Consider the following 14,923-nt stretch of genomic DNA (forward strand, 5'->3'; position numbering starts at 1 on the left):
GGGTGGTGTAACTTCCCCCTACCCCATACTCTTGACAGAATCCTTCCTACAACACACGACTGAGATGGATCATTAGCAGATGGAGGTGATTTCAAGGCAATGACATCACTGCACCTAAAGTTGCTATAACACAGTTCAAACACAGGTGAGCAGGTAACATCCTACATCTTGTATTATGCAGGAGGTGAGAGGATATGCTCTAATGGTCCCTTGTGTCCTTAAATAACACATATTCATTAATCCAGATCAGACTGTTTCTGTCCCACGTCATAAAAAAGCCTAGGCAGATGCATTCACATACCAAATGGGAAGGAAGCTTACCTTTTCACCCTTTTCCCCATCCTTTCCTGGTGGACCCACATCTCCAGGTACACCCTAATGAGAAAAAAAAAAAAGATGATGATTAGTTAAAAAACTCCTTTCACAGATTCACAGAAGGTTAGGGCTGGAAGGGACCTCGTGAGATCATGGAGTTCAGCCCCCCTGCTCTGGGCAGGAAAGACAACTGGGGTCAAATAACCCCAGCAAGATGTGCGTCCAGTCTCCTTTTGAAGATTGCCAAGGTAGGTGCCTGCACCGCCCTCACTGGGACTCCACCCCAGAGTCTGGTCACACAAACCATGAAGTTTTTCCTTATATCCAGTCAGAAACCTTGGTCTAGGAGTTTATGGCCATTGCTTCTGATTTTCCCCTGGGTGGTCTCTGATTGTAAATGAAGTGGAATAGGAGGAGATGTACTAAAGTGTGTCTCATGGAGAGTTTTAGCAATTCTACACATCTCAGCAGAGAGAGCCTGTAATCCTGGGAACAATGGACTACAAGAGCTGTGCATCGCCCGCCTAAGAGAAAGTTACTTTACCCATGCAAAACTGAACTGCAAATCCAAAGGAAAAATAGAGCTAATCCTAGATTTGTGAGCTATTTCCTGCACCACTAATCAAAGTACATTTTTCCCCATTGTAAAATTCTCTTGGTACTTCTTTGCTGTGTTCAAAACAACCCAGAAGTCATCACTTTTGATATCAGAGAAGCCAGAAGTCCAGCCAGAAATCACATACTTGTATTATTTCACTAATACCCTATACTCCCACTCTGTGGAATAGGAACGTTCATAACACAAATCTGGCGTTAGCTCAATATTCATTTCATTCCCCACATTTCAGTTTTCCTTCCTTTTATTTACAGGCAGATGGGACCATGGTTAGCATCTCTACTTCTTTGCAGACATAAAGGTGATTTTCCTCCAAGCCAAAAATATTACATTCATTTCTTCCATGTTCAAACTAGGACCAAATTTGCAGGGTACATCTTTCATGTGATGCTTTTTTTTCTTTTAAGGAAGTTACGAAATGATCCAAACCCACCAACAGCAACTGGGGAGTTGCCCAAATTCATCATGCACAGTGCAATTGTATGGATTTTTATCCCTGCATCAGTAAGTGCTATATCTTGCTAGGTTAGCTCTTTTCAGGACTTCTGGCTACATGTGGAAGATGGCATTACTTCCAGCTTCCTTTTGGCCAAGTATACAATGTAGCTTTGCTACATAGCACAATTTAATTAGAAAAGGCGTAAGTAGCTAGTAGGGTTGGTCTGTGATTATTTGAATTGCTTGATTAGCGAAGGCAATATCACACAGGCTTCCTCTTGATCTGGCTTGCTTAAAAAACTCCCCTGCACTCCAAAGCCTAAGCTCTTTCGCTTTTATGAAGGTATAAATCCAGAGAAAGAACATTGGTTACTTGTAAAATTACTTCAGATTTACCCAGCCGGAACAGTGCAGACTACGAGGAAAAAATTAATATGCAAAAAATGAAAGGCTCACTCCTGCAACATGGAGCTGGTGAGCATTTACTTGTACAAGCAGCCCCACTGCATTGACTTCAAGGGCTCTGCTCATATGAGCGTTACAGAACTTGACTTTAGGGGATTATAGGTATTCTAATAAAAATAGGAGGTGAGTGAGAGCCTGTCGGCTTGCACTGGTCCTCCCTTCAGTAAAACAGGCAATATGGGAACAAGGAGCAGCAAACCACAGAGAAGAAAGAAAGGAAGAGATGTCATTTGTCATTTGGGAGAGCTGGCAGTAAATCAGGCAGTGAGAAGCAAGGTGGGAAAACACATCAAAAGCTCCTTCCATCCTTGTTGCTAGAGCGGTGGCGAGAATTAGCTCCCTGAATGCACCAAGCTCCTCCAGGTGCATTGAGCCTTTCAAAGGCAGAACAAAAGGTTGCAATGAAATACCACATGCACAAACAAGCATAGTGCCACCCTTGGAATGGAAACCCAATGAGGGGAATACAGCAGGGCTCAGATGAGGAAACAAATCCAGCAATGACTACTTACCACATTTCCTGGCAAGCCGCGTGGGCCTGGGGGGCCTTCAGCACCAGGAGCACCCTGGTTTAAGAAAATCAAATAAAATGTACACTATTTGTATTACTCTAGTAACTAGCAGTTCCTGATGAGATAGGGGCCCAGACCAAAGGGGAGATGCTGAACGTTTCTTGTCCCAAATTGCTTATGGGCCAAGCTAAGATTAAACAACATGATACTAATGTAGATAAATACCTTGGGGATTTAAAAATTATCCCTCACCCAGAAAAAGCCTAAATCTAAATCAGGTATTGTGAAGACGTGTCCTCCTGGGGAAGGGAAGGGGTCTGTTCAGGACCACTCCAGACCTGTCTAGTCTCTGGGAGCATCTCTGAAGCCAACCTGGGCATGGTTTCTGGAGCAGAAGGGAGACCAGGGCCCTTCCTGCTCTGAGACCCTGGCATTTCCCTCTCTCACCTTACCTGGTTCTCTGTGGCCCCGACTCAAGGAGTGATCATCCAGGTCTGCTCCCAGGAGAGAGACTTCACCTCCTATTGGGGAGCCTGAGTGCAACCCAAAGTCCCAAGCAGCAAAGCAAACCGTTCCTTTGGTAAGGGCATTTAGTGGTTCAAAGGCCACCCAGTCCGAGGTCCTCTGCCCCCCTCTCCAACAGGTTAAGCAGTTCCTCTGTCCCCAATCCAGTTTGCCCAGCCCTGAGCAATGCCAAAGATACTCAGTTGTTCCCTTCCCTCAGTTGTCTCTCTAGGTCTCCCAAGCTGGTCTCCTACCCCGATCTCCTGCAAGGAGCGTTCTTGTAATGCAGTGATTTTAGGTGGCTTTTTAGCCCCTGGATTGGCTCCACATTAATACCTTTAAGTGGCTTAAAGCGCTCATTATTCATCTTGAAGTTACGCCACCCCAGGGCAGGATTATCTTTAATCTTCATGACCTTCCGCCTGTTCCATTAAAGGCACCTATATGTGTGCTCAATACCTGCTCTGACACATGCTAATTAGCACCAATTAATCCAGTCTGTTGAAGCGTGCTAATTAGCATGCTCCAGCAGCCTTGGCATTGTATGTATTAAGCATCCCTATGCTTTAAAATGGTGGTGGGGGGGCACTTTACCTAAAACTCGTTGAACGAGTTTTGCAGTGCAGGGTGTTCAATACAGGAGATGCCGTGGGTGCTGTAATTAGAGCAGATCTCGAGAGCCACTTTAATTAAAGTCCCCTGGCCCCTCCATCCCAAAACAGGTGTAAAGACACCCTAAGGTGTGGCCACTCCTCACAGCTATTCCACCCAAGTGGAAGTCTTCCAGTATCCCACGATGCAGTGGCTCCTCCCGAGCCAGGGCGAGGTGGGGTGCAGTGGGGCTGAGCAAGGCACCACTCCCTCACCACTGCCGCTGGGTAGTGAGCGCCCCAGCCCGGGATTGCCTTCTGCTGCCACTGGACCTGCTCACTGCTCTTGGCTCAGGAGCAAGGAGCCAGTCCTGCCCCTAGCTCCTACTCGGGCCCCTGCTCACCAAGCCTGTCACGGCAAGTCACAGCTGTGCAGGTGAAGGACAGTCAGAGAAGGGTTTTTTGCCTTAAGGTCTGACTGCTTCACCAAGCCACTCACACTAAGCTGATTAACCTTTGTGCGGTTTACAGCGTAAGGTGTAACAAGGCATTTGGTTCACACTCCCCTCCCCAGTGTTACGTTCACCTTTCTGCAGCCTCCTGGCTATGGGCCATCTCGCCATTGTTGATGTGTCCACAATGATATTAAGACTCTTTGGATGCTACGGGTGTGTAGTGCTCAACTTATCTGATCCCAGAGAAGGGGAAGGGAGCAGGGAAGCATTCATTGCTGCATCTCTAGTATCTGGACCAGACCCATGGGGAGCTCCATGGGCCATGGGTTGAGCACCACAGCTACAGATCCACCTTGTCTCATCTCACATGTCCCAGTCATAGGCAGCCCTAGCACTTAGCAGGGACTCAATTAACCCAGTCTGAGATACCTGCTAGGGATAGCTACTGAGAAAAGCCATGCACAAGGCACAGATTCAAACAGTCTGCTCCTGTGAGGAACAAAGAGCTGCAGATGGGCTCCTCTCAGATAGGAACAGCTCCCCAGGACTATATTCCTCTCTCCCAGGGACTATTTCAAGTATCCCTTCCAATACTGGATGCCCACCTTGGCTCATTCCTGGATGAGCGGTTTGTGGTAGTTTTTGTAATGACAATTCTCCTTTTCAAAGGCAAACATGGGACTGATCAGCAAGGAGGAGAAGCTGACAGCCAACCTAGATCGAAACTCCTTCTGGCTCTCGATGAGAGGCACGCTCACCATGCCAGAGGGCAGCCTGTGCCTTAGCGATACGGGCACGCATTATCGAGCACGTTTTGTGTCCAGCGTCTCGTGCCCAGAAAAAGAAATGTGATTTTTTGTTTGAGGAACCTGCTACTGAGACAGGAGGCTCACAATTCAGACCCGCGTGCGTCAAACTGATTAGGGCATCGATCCATCTGCTGCTGCCAAGTGGCTTCGCATTTCTGTTTGCCCAGAGCAGCAGCTCTCGCTCCAGTTGAAGATTAGAAATGCAGGCTGGGCAGGATCAGCCTGAGATTACTAATCTGCAAGGCAGCAATTTCAGAACCCCTTTGGGGTGTATTTCCATCAGGGGAAACTGCATTAAGTGAAGCAATTACTCACAGTCTCGCCAGGAGTTCCAGTTTCTCCTCTAGCTCCTTTCTGTCCCTTCACGCCCTGAGCAAAAAAGAAAAAGGGAGGCCAAGTCATTAGAAAGGGGACAGAAGTGCCTGCAAGACAGAGAGACACAGTGTCCTCAAGCCACCTGAACATGCGCGTGGCTGCCAACTTAGCTAATCAATTCACAAAGGACTTTAATGGCTCAGGAAACTGCTTCCAGTTCTATACCCAACCAGAAAATGACAGGTAAAAAACAAAGCTTTGAGCCACTAGACAGACGAAGGAGTAATGACTGATCCACTCAGAGCCTGTTACTCAAGGCCAGACGCTGGGACATGAGGATATTCACGTGGGTGTATTTCAGCTCTCGCGGTGCCATCCCCCTGCCCGCACACTGCCAAAATCCAACTGGGCCCCTCTGCACAGGGGCAGTTTTGCCCCAGCTCTTGCAGAGGGCAACCAGATGAAGAATAATTCAGAAGGGATAAGATCCAAGCAGGGAGGGAATGCTCCCTGATGCACCACGGAAATGCCACTTGTGCCTTTTGTGAAGGGTTTAGAGGGCACAGAGGGCCTTGTGTGGGCCTTTGTACAAAGCGCGATTTTAACATGAGAGTGTGGACACCAAAGCTCTTGCTTTCTTTGTGAAGCAGAGACTACTGCTGTCCTTAAATGCCTTTTCTTCTTTTTTCTTTTTTACGCTGAGCTTCAAGGGGCTCAAACCACATCTGCCTCCTGTACGTAGAATGGGCCCGGCAGAGACTGTGGCGCTACGAACTTCTCCCATGCTGCCCTGCAAGTATGCACATCTATCAGAGAAAGTGGTGTGCTCCCTCCAGCCTACCCAGTCTGCCTGTGGCCCTTCAGCACAGGAGTTACGATCCTGGGCGGACGGTAACAGCAGGTTGTGTAGCCCACACAATGGTTTTCAGTAGGAACAGGACTCACAATATAACCTATTGCTTGTAAACTAAGGAGAACTCAGAGGGCAAAGGACTAGCGTGGCTCTGAATGCTGTCCTGAAATGTGTACCGACACCCTGGACCGGTACAAATACCGGTACAGATGCTGCGGCGTGAGGATATTCCTTTTGGTATATACGTGAGGATATTCATTTGGGTTTGTATCGTTCACTGGTTGGCCCGGTGGTGCAGCCCAACCCATCTTTGGCCTAGTGGTGTAGCAGCAAAGGAGGCTTGGGTTGAGAGATCCCTCAGAGCTTCTGCCAGTGTAGAAATAGCAGGTCCCTAAGATTCATCCAGAGCTTGGTTTTCTTCTCTTTTGCACAGGTGGGAGCCAGGGGGAACTAACTTCATAGAAGTCAACAGAAGGAAATGAAAAGGGGTGCCGCAATGTCCATGGGAAAGGAAGACATGCAGCGTTCTGCTCCCCAAGTCCCTCCCTCCTCTATCTGGCCCCTCCAGGCGGTTAAAGCCACACCAACCCTCTGCTTACCTGTAGTCCTGCAAGCCCTGGAAGCCCCTGCTCACCTGGAACACCCACTGGTCCCTGCAAAGCAAAGGGCAGAAGGAAACAACTCAACAATTTTGCTAGGCCTGTGGGTCAGGGTCTGGACACATCTCAGGATAGCTGCGGGTATGACTGAGAAGATGCCCATCACCCTTGAGTGTTCCCCACCTCTAGCTCAGGGGGACGAATCTGAAAGGACGTCACTCAAAACAAAACAGATCAACAGAGCTCTTTCCAGACACCCCTCCCTGTACGCTTATGCCTTTGCTATGCTATGCGTATAGGAGGAGCTCCTCATATCAGACGCCTCCCAAGAGAAGATAAGACCCGGCCACCACACTCTCGTCTAGGAGGCCATCACAGCTCTAAGCCACCTCTGATGTGCTTACAGGTTCTCCGCCAATTCCTTGATCTCCTTTCTCTCCTTTTGGTCCGGGTTCTCCCTGAAGCAAAACAAGAAGAAGATGAAGAACAAAAAAAAAAAAAAAAGAAGCTGGACTCAAAGATCATTTGAGGCCAATTAACAAATTAACAAACACACGGTTGATCACGATGGACTTTGGTCTAGGCTAAAAATGAATGAAAGAAAGAACATCCTTCAGCTAAACTGCTGCCATTGCCACTCACACTTGGTGTCTGGATTCCCAGGGAAAATAAAGGGATGAGGGATTATTACTGTCCCAGATGAGGGGGCATTTGGGATTGTTAGTGGCTGTAACTCAGTAAAATATTGCCTGTGGAAAAAAAGTCTCATTTTTCTAATTCTACATCCAAAATGTTTTCAATTAAAAGGATTGTTACTTTCCCTCTGAGATTACACTGACATAATCTGATACCTTAAAAGCCGCACATTGCATATTGTTTAATTTAGAGGATATAATATTTCCTGTGCTCTATATTAATGCCCAGATCGTCTGAAATGAGATGTCAAGAGTAAGCATGCTGCAGTCAGTGAACTACCGCAACCTGATGTAAGGTGGCAGGATGAACGGTTCCTCTTCTTACTCCACTTCAACAATGGGCACAGAAAGGAGGGCCCGTGGTATATCCAGTGTTGTGGTTTCTACAGGCCCTCTGGGTAACGAACTCCATTCACCTCATCTTGCATTCACAGCATTTCCCCTCCTTTTCCCTGTTGCAACATCAGTGCATTATTTCACGTGCTGCCGTCAGTGATTAATGGGATTCATTTATCCCTGTCCTTCCTCTTTATAGCACTTCCGTCCATTCAAGAGGGTGGAACACCGCAAGATGAGAGTTCACCAACTTCCATTTGAATTGTCAAAAGTTTAGCAAGATGACCCCTGTCGTACCGCTGGGATAGACTTAAGCAAATAGCACACAGCTGTTGAGGAAGTGGCGCATCGTTGTGGGCCTGGTTCTATCCCTATTGGCCCCAGTGGCACAAGGTAGGCCCTATGTGCATCCCCACATTTATATTTGTATGAGAACATATGCAAGAACAAGCAATATTCTTTTTTTTGTTGTTGTGCCATTTTATAAATGGCTCTATTACCTAGCCAAGGGTCACGAGTGCTGCATAACTTCTGTTACCAACCGCGCACCACCAGCATAATAACCTGCCAAAACAGAGTTTGAAAAGACTGTTGTTTGACGTCAGGCCGTGCGAGCCGTGCCCTGCATCTGTTTTAACAGTGTGTTTTCAAACTTCTCGGTCTGCTTACGAATAATTGTTCGACTGAGCAAAGGAAAGAATCTGCAGTGAATGTTATTTGCATGGATTAATTCAACAAGGCCGAGTGTGTGGAGCAGCCGGCAGGTAAGGGCTCGCTCCCTTGAACTGACAGTCGCTGGTGCCACCTTGTGGCCACGCCAGACAGGAGGCTGCAGCACAAACTAGTACAAGATTAACCGAATAATAATGCTGTGACAATTGGTATTTGGCAAAATTACATTTCAATCTTTTAAACCCTTCTGTGTGATGAGCGCACCCAAGGCACAATTGCACACTACTAAAGTCAAGGTAAAGGATGCTTTTATTAACTAGGAAGTCAAACAGCTATTGCCATGGAAACCAAGACTGCGGGAGAAGATATTCAATCATCTAAGGAAGCAGCTTATTTAATTCTCCATTTTCCTACTTTTTGCTTGTATTTTTACGTTAGACTGGAACCTATCGGCCCAATGGACCGGCCCCCAAATTAATGACCTCACATGCCCACAAATAAGGATGAAAGGGGTGAGTGGTTACTGAACCAATCTGCCAATGATCCTGAATCCAGAAGTGCAGGGACAAGCTAGGGGGTCTCTCCAAATTCAATGAGTGTGGGCTCTCCATGGAGCCTCTCAGCTGTGTTAGGTCAGCTTTTGTCCTCTGGCAACTAAACATAACCCATCCACTCATTGCGAACAGCAGTGGGATGGCAATGACTGACATCTGCTACCTGCCTTGACTTGACCTCAGAGCTTCCCTTACTGCCCCCCTTGAATTACTGCCTCCCACTGGGTTGGGTTTTTTTGACACTTCATTACCTTCTTCCCTGCTTACAAAGGGGAAATGCACATATTGGGTGCCAGATCAGACCCTGCTACTCTGTGACTTGATAGAGGAGGGACAAAAAGTGAGAACTCGGACCACCTAACCTCTGGGCATGACCACAGTCGGGACTCTACTGACCCAGAGGGCAAGACAGCTGAGAAGGGGCAGGAGGAGACAGGGCATTAGCCTGGGTGCACACATGGGGGTTGGCTGCACCCTCAGCCAGGAAATGCCTATGCAGCCCCTTCTACAGGGGTGTACGGCTGCACAGCTCCCACTGCAGTGCTGAATATTAAGCACACAACCAAAGCCTGCTTCGATTCATTGTAGGCCCAAACATGGTTAAACCAGATCCACACCCGTGCAAATCTCAGTGATGACTGAGGCAGGTTTGAGGTCAAGTGCTTTAATTATGAAAATAACCAATGTATAAAGAAGGAAATGGAGTGCTGATGCCACTTTGGTCTAGTCTGGCTGTGTCTCAACCCTCTGGTGTTGGTTCCCAGCCAGTGTGAGAGGCAGCAAACATATGATGCCCTGCAAGATGCGTGGCAGCTTTTCAACTTCTTGCTGAAATGTCATGCCCTACACAGGAATGCCAACCTGGGACAAAGCCTTCTGGACACCTCACTTTCTGAACCTGCAAAGCAAAGGCAGGTATGTTGACATTTCCCTCCTTACTCCTGAAATCTTGCATCTTTATTTTCAGGCTTGTCCTCATACATCATTGTTGCCATTTTACAGACCATGAAAGGAAAGCCCATTAAACTCTGCCAGTGACACAGAGAAGCAAATCACCGAAGTTGTAGGTACATTGCCCTGAGGCTTACACAGCTTTTTACACCTGTGCACTGCCAAAGCAGAATGACAAGACCTTGAGGTCTGGTTGTGTACATCCATTACATCAAAGGTTCACTAACAGCTCATGGGACTAGTGTGGCGAAGGCACTCTAGTTTCTATAGCTAAAGGCACATAAGGGAGTGATGTAGCCAGCATCACATCTGGCTGACAGAGTCACAGATTCATAGACATTAGGGCTGGAAGGGACCACATAAGATCATCAGGTCCAGCCCCCCCGCCCCAGGGGCAGGAAGTCAGCTGGGGTCAAAGGATCCCAGCAAGATAAGCATCCAAATGTTTCTTAAATGTGTCCAGAGCAGGTGCTTGCACCACCTCTGGGGGGAGTCTATTCCAGCCTAAAACGGTCTTGCAGGAGTTAGTGACTGTTGGACCTTGCCATCCCTTGGGGCGCTCTGGTGACCAGGCGTCCCCCCAGATCCTCATGCACACTCCTTATAGGCTGCCACTAGGTCACCCTTGAGCCTGTACTTTTCCAGGCTGAGAAGTCCCATGGCTCTCAGCCTCTCTTCATAAGGTCTGTTCTCCTGACCTCTGATCATGCACAAGGCTGTCCTCTGGACTCTCTCAAGTTTCTCCACATCCTTCCTAAATTGTGGAGCCCAGAATTGGATGCGGTACTCCAGCTGTGGCCTCACCAAGGCCGAGTACAGTGGGAGGATAACATCCTGGGTCTTGCTCGAAATGCATCGGTGGATGCAAGCCAGAGTTTTGTTCGCTTTGCCAGCTGTGGTAGCACATTGATGGCTCATGTTCATCTCGTGGTCAGTCATGACCCCCAAGCCTCTTTCGGCCATGGTGCTAGCGAGTGTAGCATTGCCGAGCCTATAAGCATAATGCAGGGGGTTTTTTCCCCTGAGGTGAAGCACCTTGCATTTCTCCGGATTGAATGCCATCAAGTTTTCATCCACCCACCTTGCAAGCCTGTTGAGGTTGGCCTGGATCACCAGCCTATCCTGTAGTGTAGACACTCTTCTCCAAAGTTTGGTGTCGTCAGCAAACCTGGCTAGTCCACTTCTGACACTAGCATCCAGATCATTTATAAAAGACATTAAAGAGTGCAGGTCTGAGAATGGAGCCTTAGGGGACACCATTAGTCACCGAGTGCCATGCTGACTTGGTTCCATCGACTACCACCCTCTGGGTCCGGTTTCGGAGCCAGTTCCCCAGCCATCGGACTGTAGAGTAGTCGAGGGTGCAGTTGCTTCATTTTTCCATGGGACACCAGGTCAAAGGCTTTTTTAAAGTCCAAATATATGATATCAACCTCTTCCCTTTTTTCCAGGTGATAGGTCACCTGGTCATAGAAAGAAATGAGATTGGTCAAGCAAGACCTACCCACAACAAACTGGCACTGACTGTCCCTCAGGATGTTGCCTTCTGTTAGCCTGTCAAGAATGGTTTCTTTGATAATGTTCTCCAATGAGATTGAGGTCAAACTGATTGGCCTGTAGTTTCACGGGTCTTCTTTCCTCCCTTTCTTGAAGATGGGCACCACATTGACCCTCTTCCAATCTTCAGGTACTTCACTTGAGCACCACAAGTTCTTGAATATCCTTGCCAGTGGCTGAGCTATGATGTCTGCCAGTTACTTTAGCATTCTTGGGTGCAATTTATCCAGACCAGCTGATTTATCTTAAGATGCTCCCTCACAAGACCCACGCCAATGGTGGGCAGATATTCACCCTCCCCCGTTCACCCCGTATCTTGTTCCGAAGGGTGGTCCCTTTGGCCTGGTAAAATACTGATGCAAAGTCATAGAATCATAGAAAGTTAGGGTTAGCAGAGACCTCAGGATGTCATCTAGTCCAATCCCCTCCCCCCTGCTCAAAGCAGGACCATCCCCAACTACATCATCCCAACAAAAGCTTTGTTTAGCTGGATTTTGAAAACCTCCAAGGATGGAGCTTCCACCACCTCTCTGGGTAACCTGTTCCAGTATTTTACTACCCTCCTAGTGAGAAAAGTCTTCCTAATATCTAACCCAAACTTCCCTGGCTGTTCCTTGTTCTGTCATCTGCCCCTACTGAGAACAGCCCAGTTCCATCCTCTTTCTAATGCCCCTTCAGGTAGCTGAAGGCTGCTATAAAGGCCCCTCTCAGTCTCCTCTTCTCTAGACTAAATAAGCCCAGTTCCCTTGGTCTTTCCTCACAAGTCATGTCCCCCAGCCACCTCACCATTTTTCTTGTCCTCCACTGGACTCTCTCCAATTTGTCCACCTCCTTTCTGTAGTGGGGAGCCCAAAACTGGACACAGGACTCCAGATGTGGCCTCACCAGTGCTAAAGAGAGGGGAATAATCACTTCCCTTGACCTGCTGGCAACACACCTACCAATGCAGCCCAGGATGCCGTTAGCCTTCTTGGCAACAGCCCTGTCCCAAGCCTGAATGACCAAGTGCCCATTTACAGCTGGGTGAACTGGGGCTGCCTTTGGCAGAAGCCCAGAAAAGAGCCACCCTCACCCTTCAGGCTATACTGAGACATCGTACCTCTGCCACCATGTCCATGTACACCTGTGTGAAGCCCATGCAAAATGCTGGCATTTGACTGCCTTAGTGACATGCAATGCTTGCTTGCACAGGTGCAGACGCGCTGCACATTTCATCTAGTGCAGGCTTCTAGCAAAGGAAACCCAAGAAGTCCTGGTGCCCAATCCCCAGTACTAGCTCCCCATTCACGTTCCCTTTCCCTTCGGCTCTCTGAAGTGCCAAGCATGCTGAAACCCCAATTTCTTTGTGTTTTGTGATGTCACCTCTGTAACCAACTGCCTGTGTTCGTTTGCATCTTCTGGTTTCCAAAAGGTATCAGTACACTTCAGTTTCCAGTTCAGTTCGGTGCTGAGCATCATCAGCAGGGTGCTGGAAACACCCACAATGTCAGCTAGGACCAAATGCAGCTGCTCCCCAACTACAGTTTGGATGCTGCTGTTACCAGGACAACTGCTGCCTGTTCCTAGCAACTGGCCATAGCAGTGACGTCTCCTGGAGCCAGCTTCAAACCCATCATACGAAACGTTTAAATGATGTGTAAAACAGCAAGGTGCTCTTTATCTATCAAGGGAAAAAGGCAAGAAGCCACAAGACTTCTTTATGAGATACGGTACTTACTGGGATTCGGGGATGCGGGGTAAACAGTGCTGTCTGGAAAAGAAACCAAACAAATGGAGCAGAAAGTTAATAGGAGCCCATTCATACAATCATTATTTTCCTATAAGCGCTAACAATTTGTGCGTCTCCCCGCACTTCAAATAAGAAGAGGAAGGAATTTGTATCTGAACAGATAACAGTGGTACTGTGTCCCCTGGAAACAAGCAAACAAAGCAAAACAGAGCAGCATCCAAACCACCCCGGCACTTTCTTGGGGGGTTTGTACTATGGGCCTACACACGAACAGCAAAGCTGCTCTGATGTGCTGTAACTGCAGCATTTCGGAGCAGACTCAGTTAATCAAGTCTGCTGGAGCGCGGTAATTACTGCACTCCAACAGACTCCAGCGTCTTGTGTATCGGCACCCCCACACTTAAAAATGGTGGCAGGGATGCTTTAACTAAAGCTCCTCACACGAGCTTTAGATAAAGTGTCCCTGTAGCTATTTTTAAGCATGGGATGCTGATGCACAAGATGTGGTGGTGGTTTAATTAAAGCGGTTCTCAGAGCCACTCTAATTAAAGCATCCCCCCTCCCCCCACCGACTCCCAGAGCACATGCATATCCAATAAACCTATATTGCCACCTAGGCACTTCTGTTACAATGAGCTGAACCAGCATCCCAGATTCAAATGGTCTTGAAGTTCAGGATATTAGAAAGCTAGCTCTGAATGTATGCTTGGGTCATATTAAGTCTTAATGAACTTCCTGCTTTGGACCATATTCAGGCTGGTAGGCATTATAGTATGCTCACTCCATGTCTAAGCTCAGGCCATCTTCTTTCACCCTTGGGTCATGAAGGAGAGCTATACTTTTCCCCTCTGCGGGGTCCCCAGGAAACATGAGTGTTCAGAAGTGTCTTCATTCCCATGGGTATGGTGCTGCATTCATGACCATTGCCCTCCTCTTTAGACTTTGCCAAAGTTATTCAAGCTGTTGTGGCTGGGTTATTGTCACAGGATGTGCACACAGCTCCCCTTTCATTGACTTGACAGTGCCCATAGGTGAAAAACAAAAAAGAGGAGTAGCTTGGCCATAGAGAACATGCTACACCAGGCTTCTGCAGATTGCACTTCTTGGTGAATGCTTGCTTTATACCCATGAAGGTCTAGGTGAGTATCTGAGGGACCCACTGACTCTATTCATGGTGCCCCACCATGGCAGCTGCCATCGGCTCTTGCAAACCATCCCAGACATGAACATCAGAGAATTGCTGTGGTTCGGCAGTTTACTCTGCTGTCTAAGTAAATGTTTCACTGTAACACAATTGGGGCAGTAAGCTTACTCCAGTTTTTAATGCTGCAAAGAATTTGGCTTAATGACCGCTAAAGACCTTGTATCACGTGCTTTAAGAATGATTCCAAGAATGGCGCAGGGTCATTTTAAAAGAAGCAACAGCTAGAGGTGCACTGATACATTGGTCCGATATCAGATTGGCACTGATATAAAGAAAATTGACTGTATCAGAAATTGGCTTGATAGGGCCGATAATTTGGCCAATAAATGGCCCATGCATGCACACAGCTGCAGTGCAGCACATAGGCAGCAAGGAGCACCGCCAGGCACCTGGGAAAGCTGCATGAAGCTAGTAAATCTGGTGTGGTGGAAGAGGAGGGGGGAGGGAAGGGGCATGGTGGGGCAGATCAAGGTCCTCACGGAGGGGAAGGAGTGGGGCTGGGGCTGGGGCTGGGGCAAGCGCTGCTGTGCCGAAGCGGGTGCAGGACAGAGCCACGGCTCATCCAGAGGGTGTGGGGGGCTGGCTCCCACTGCTGTACGCCACTCGTCCAGGAGCTGCTGGTCCGGCGGCTCATCCAGCACTTGCCTGCTTACCCAGTGGCTCCTGCCGCTGCTTCTGCTGCTTGTCCGAGAAAGCATGGGGGAGCATGTGCCCCTGGATCTGAACAGGGTGGGCTCTTCCTGGTGGGGTGGGG

The 14,923-nt window shown here is 48.2% G+C and overlaps 1 protein-coding gene across 1 annotated transcript in view; it reads right to left on the minus strand.

Moving 5' to 3' along the window:
- The window catches only part of COL22A1 (collagen type XXII alpha 1 chain), a 381,540-nt gene that overhangs the window by 60,758 nt on the left and 305,859 nt on the right, over positions 1-14,923 (minus strand). Inside the window, exons 33-38 of the mRNA XM_019528200.1 lie at positions 12,954-12,986; positions 6,876-6,929; positions 6,472-6,525; positions 5,020-5,073; positions 2,347-2,400; positions 322-375 (exon numbers count right to left, since the gene is read on the minus strand). Coding sequence (XP_019383745.1) covers positions 322-375; positions 2,347-2,400; positions 5,020-5,073; positions 6,472-6,525; positions 6,876-6,929; positions 12,954-12,986 — 303 coding nt within the window. The remainder of the gene's footprint in view (positions 1-321; positions 376-2,346; positions 2,401-5,019; positions 5,074-6,471; positions 6,526-6,875; positions 6,930-12,953; positions 12,987-14,923) is intronic.

This window comes from Gavialis gangeticus, unplaced genomic scaffold, assembly GCF_001723915.1.
Source record: "Gavialis gangeticus isolate Ggan-Ray unplaced genomic scaffold, GavGan_comp1, whole genome shotgun sequence".
Classification (NCBI taxonomy): domain Eukaryota; kingdom Metazoa; phylum Chordata; order Crocodylia; family Gavialidae; genus Gavialis; species Gavialis gangeticus.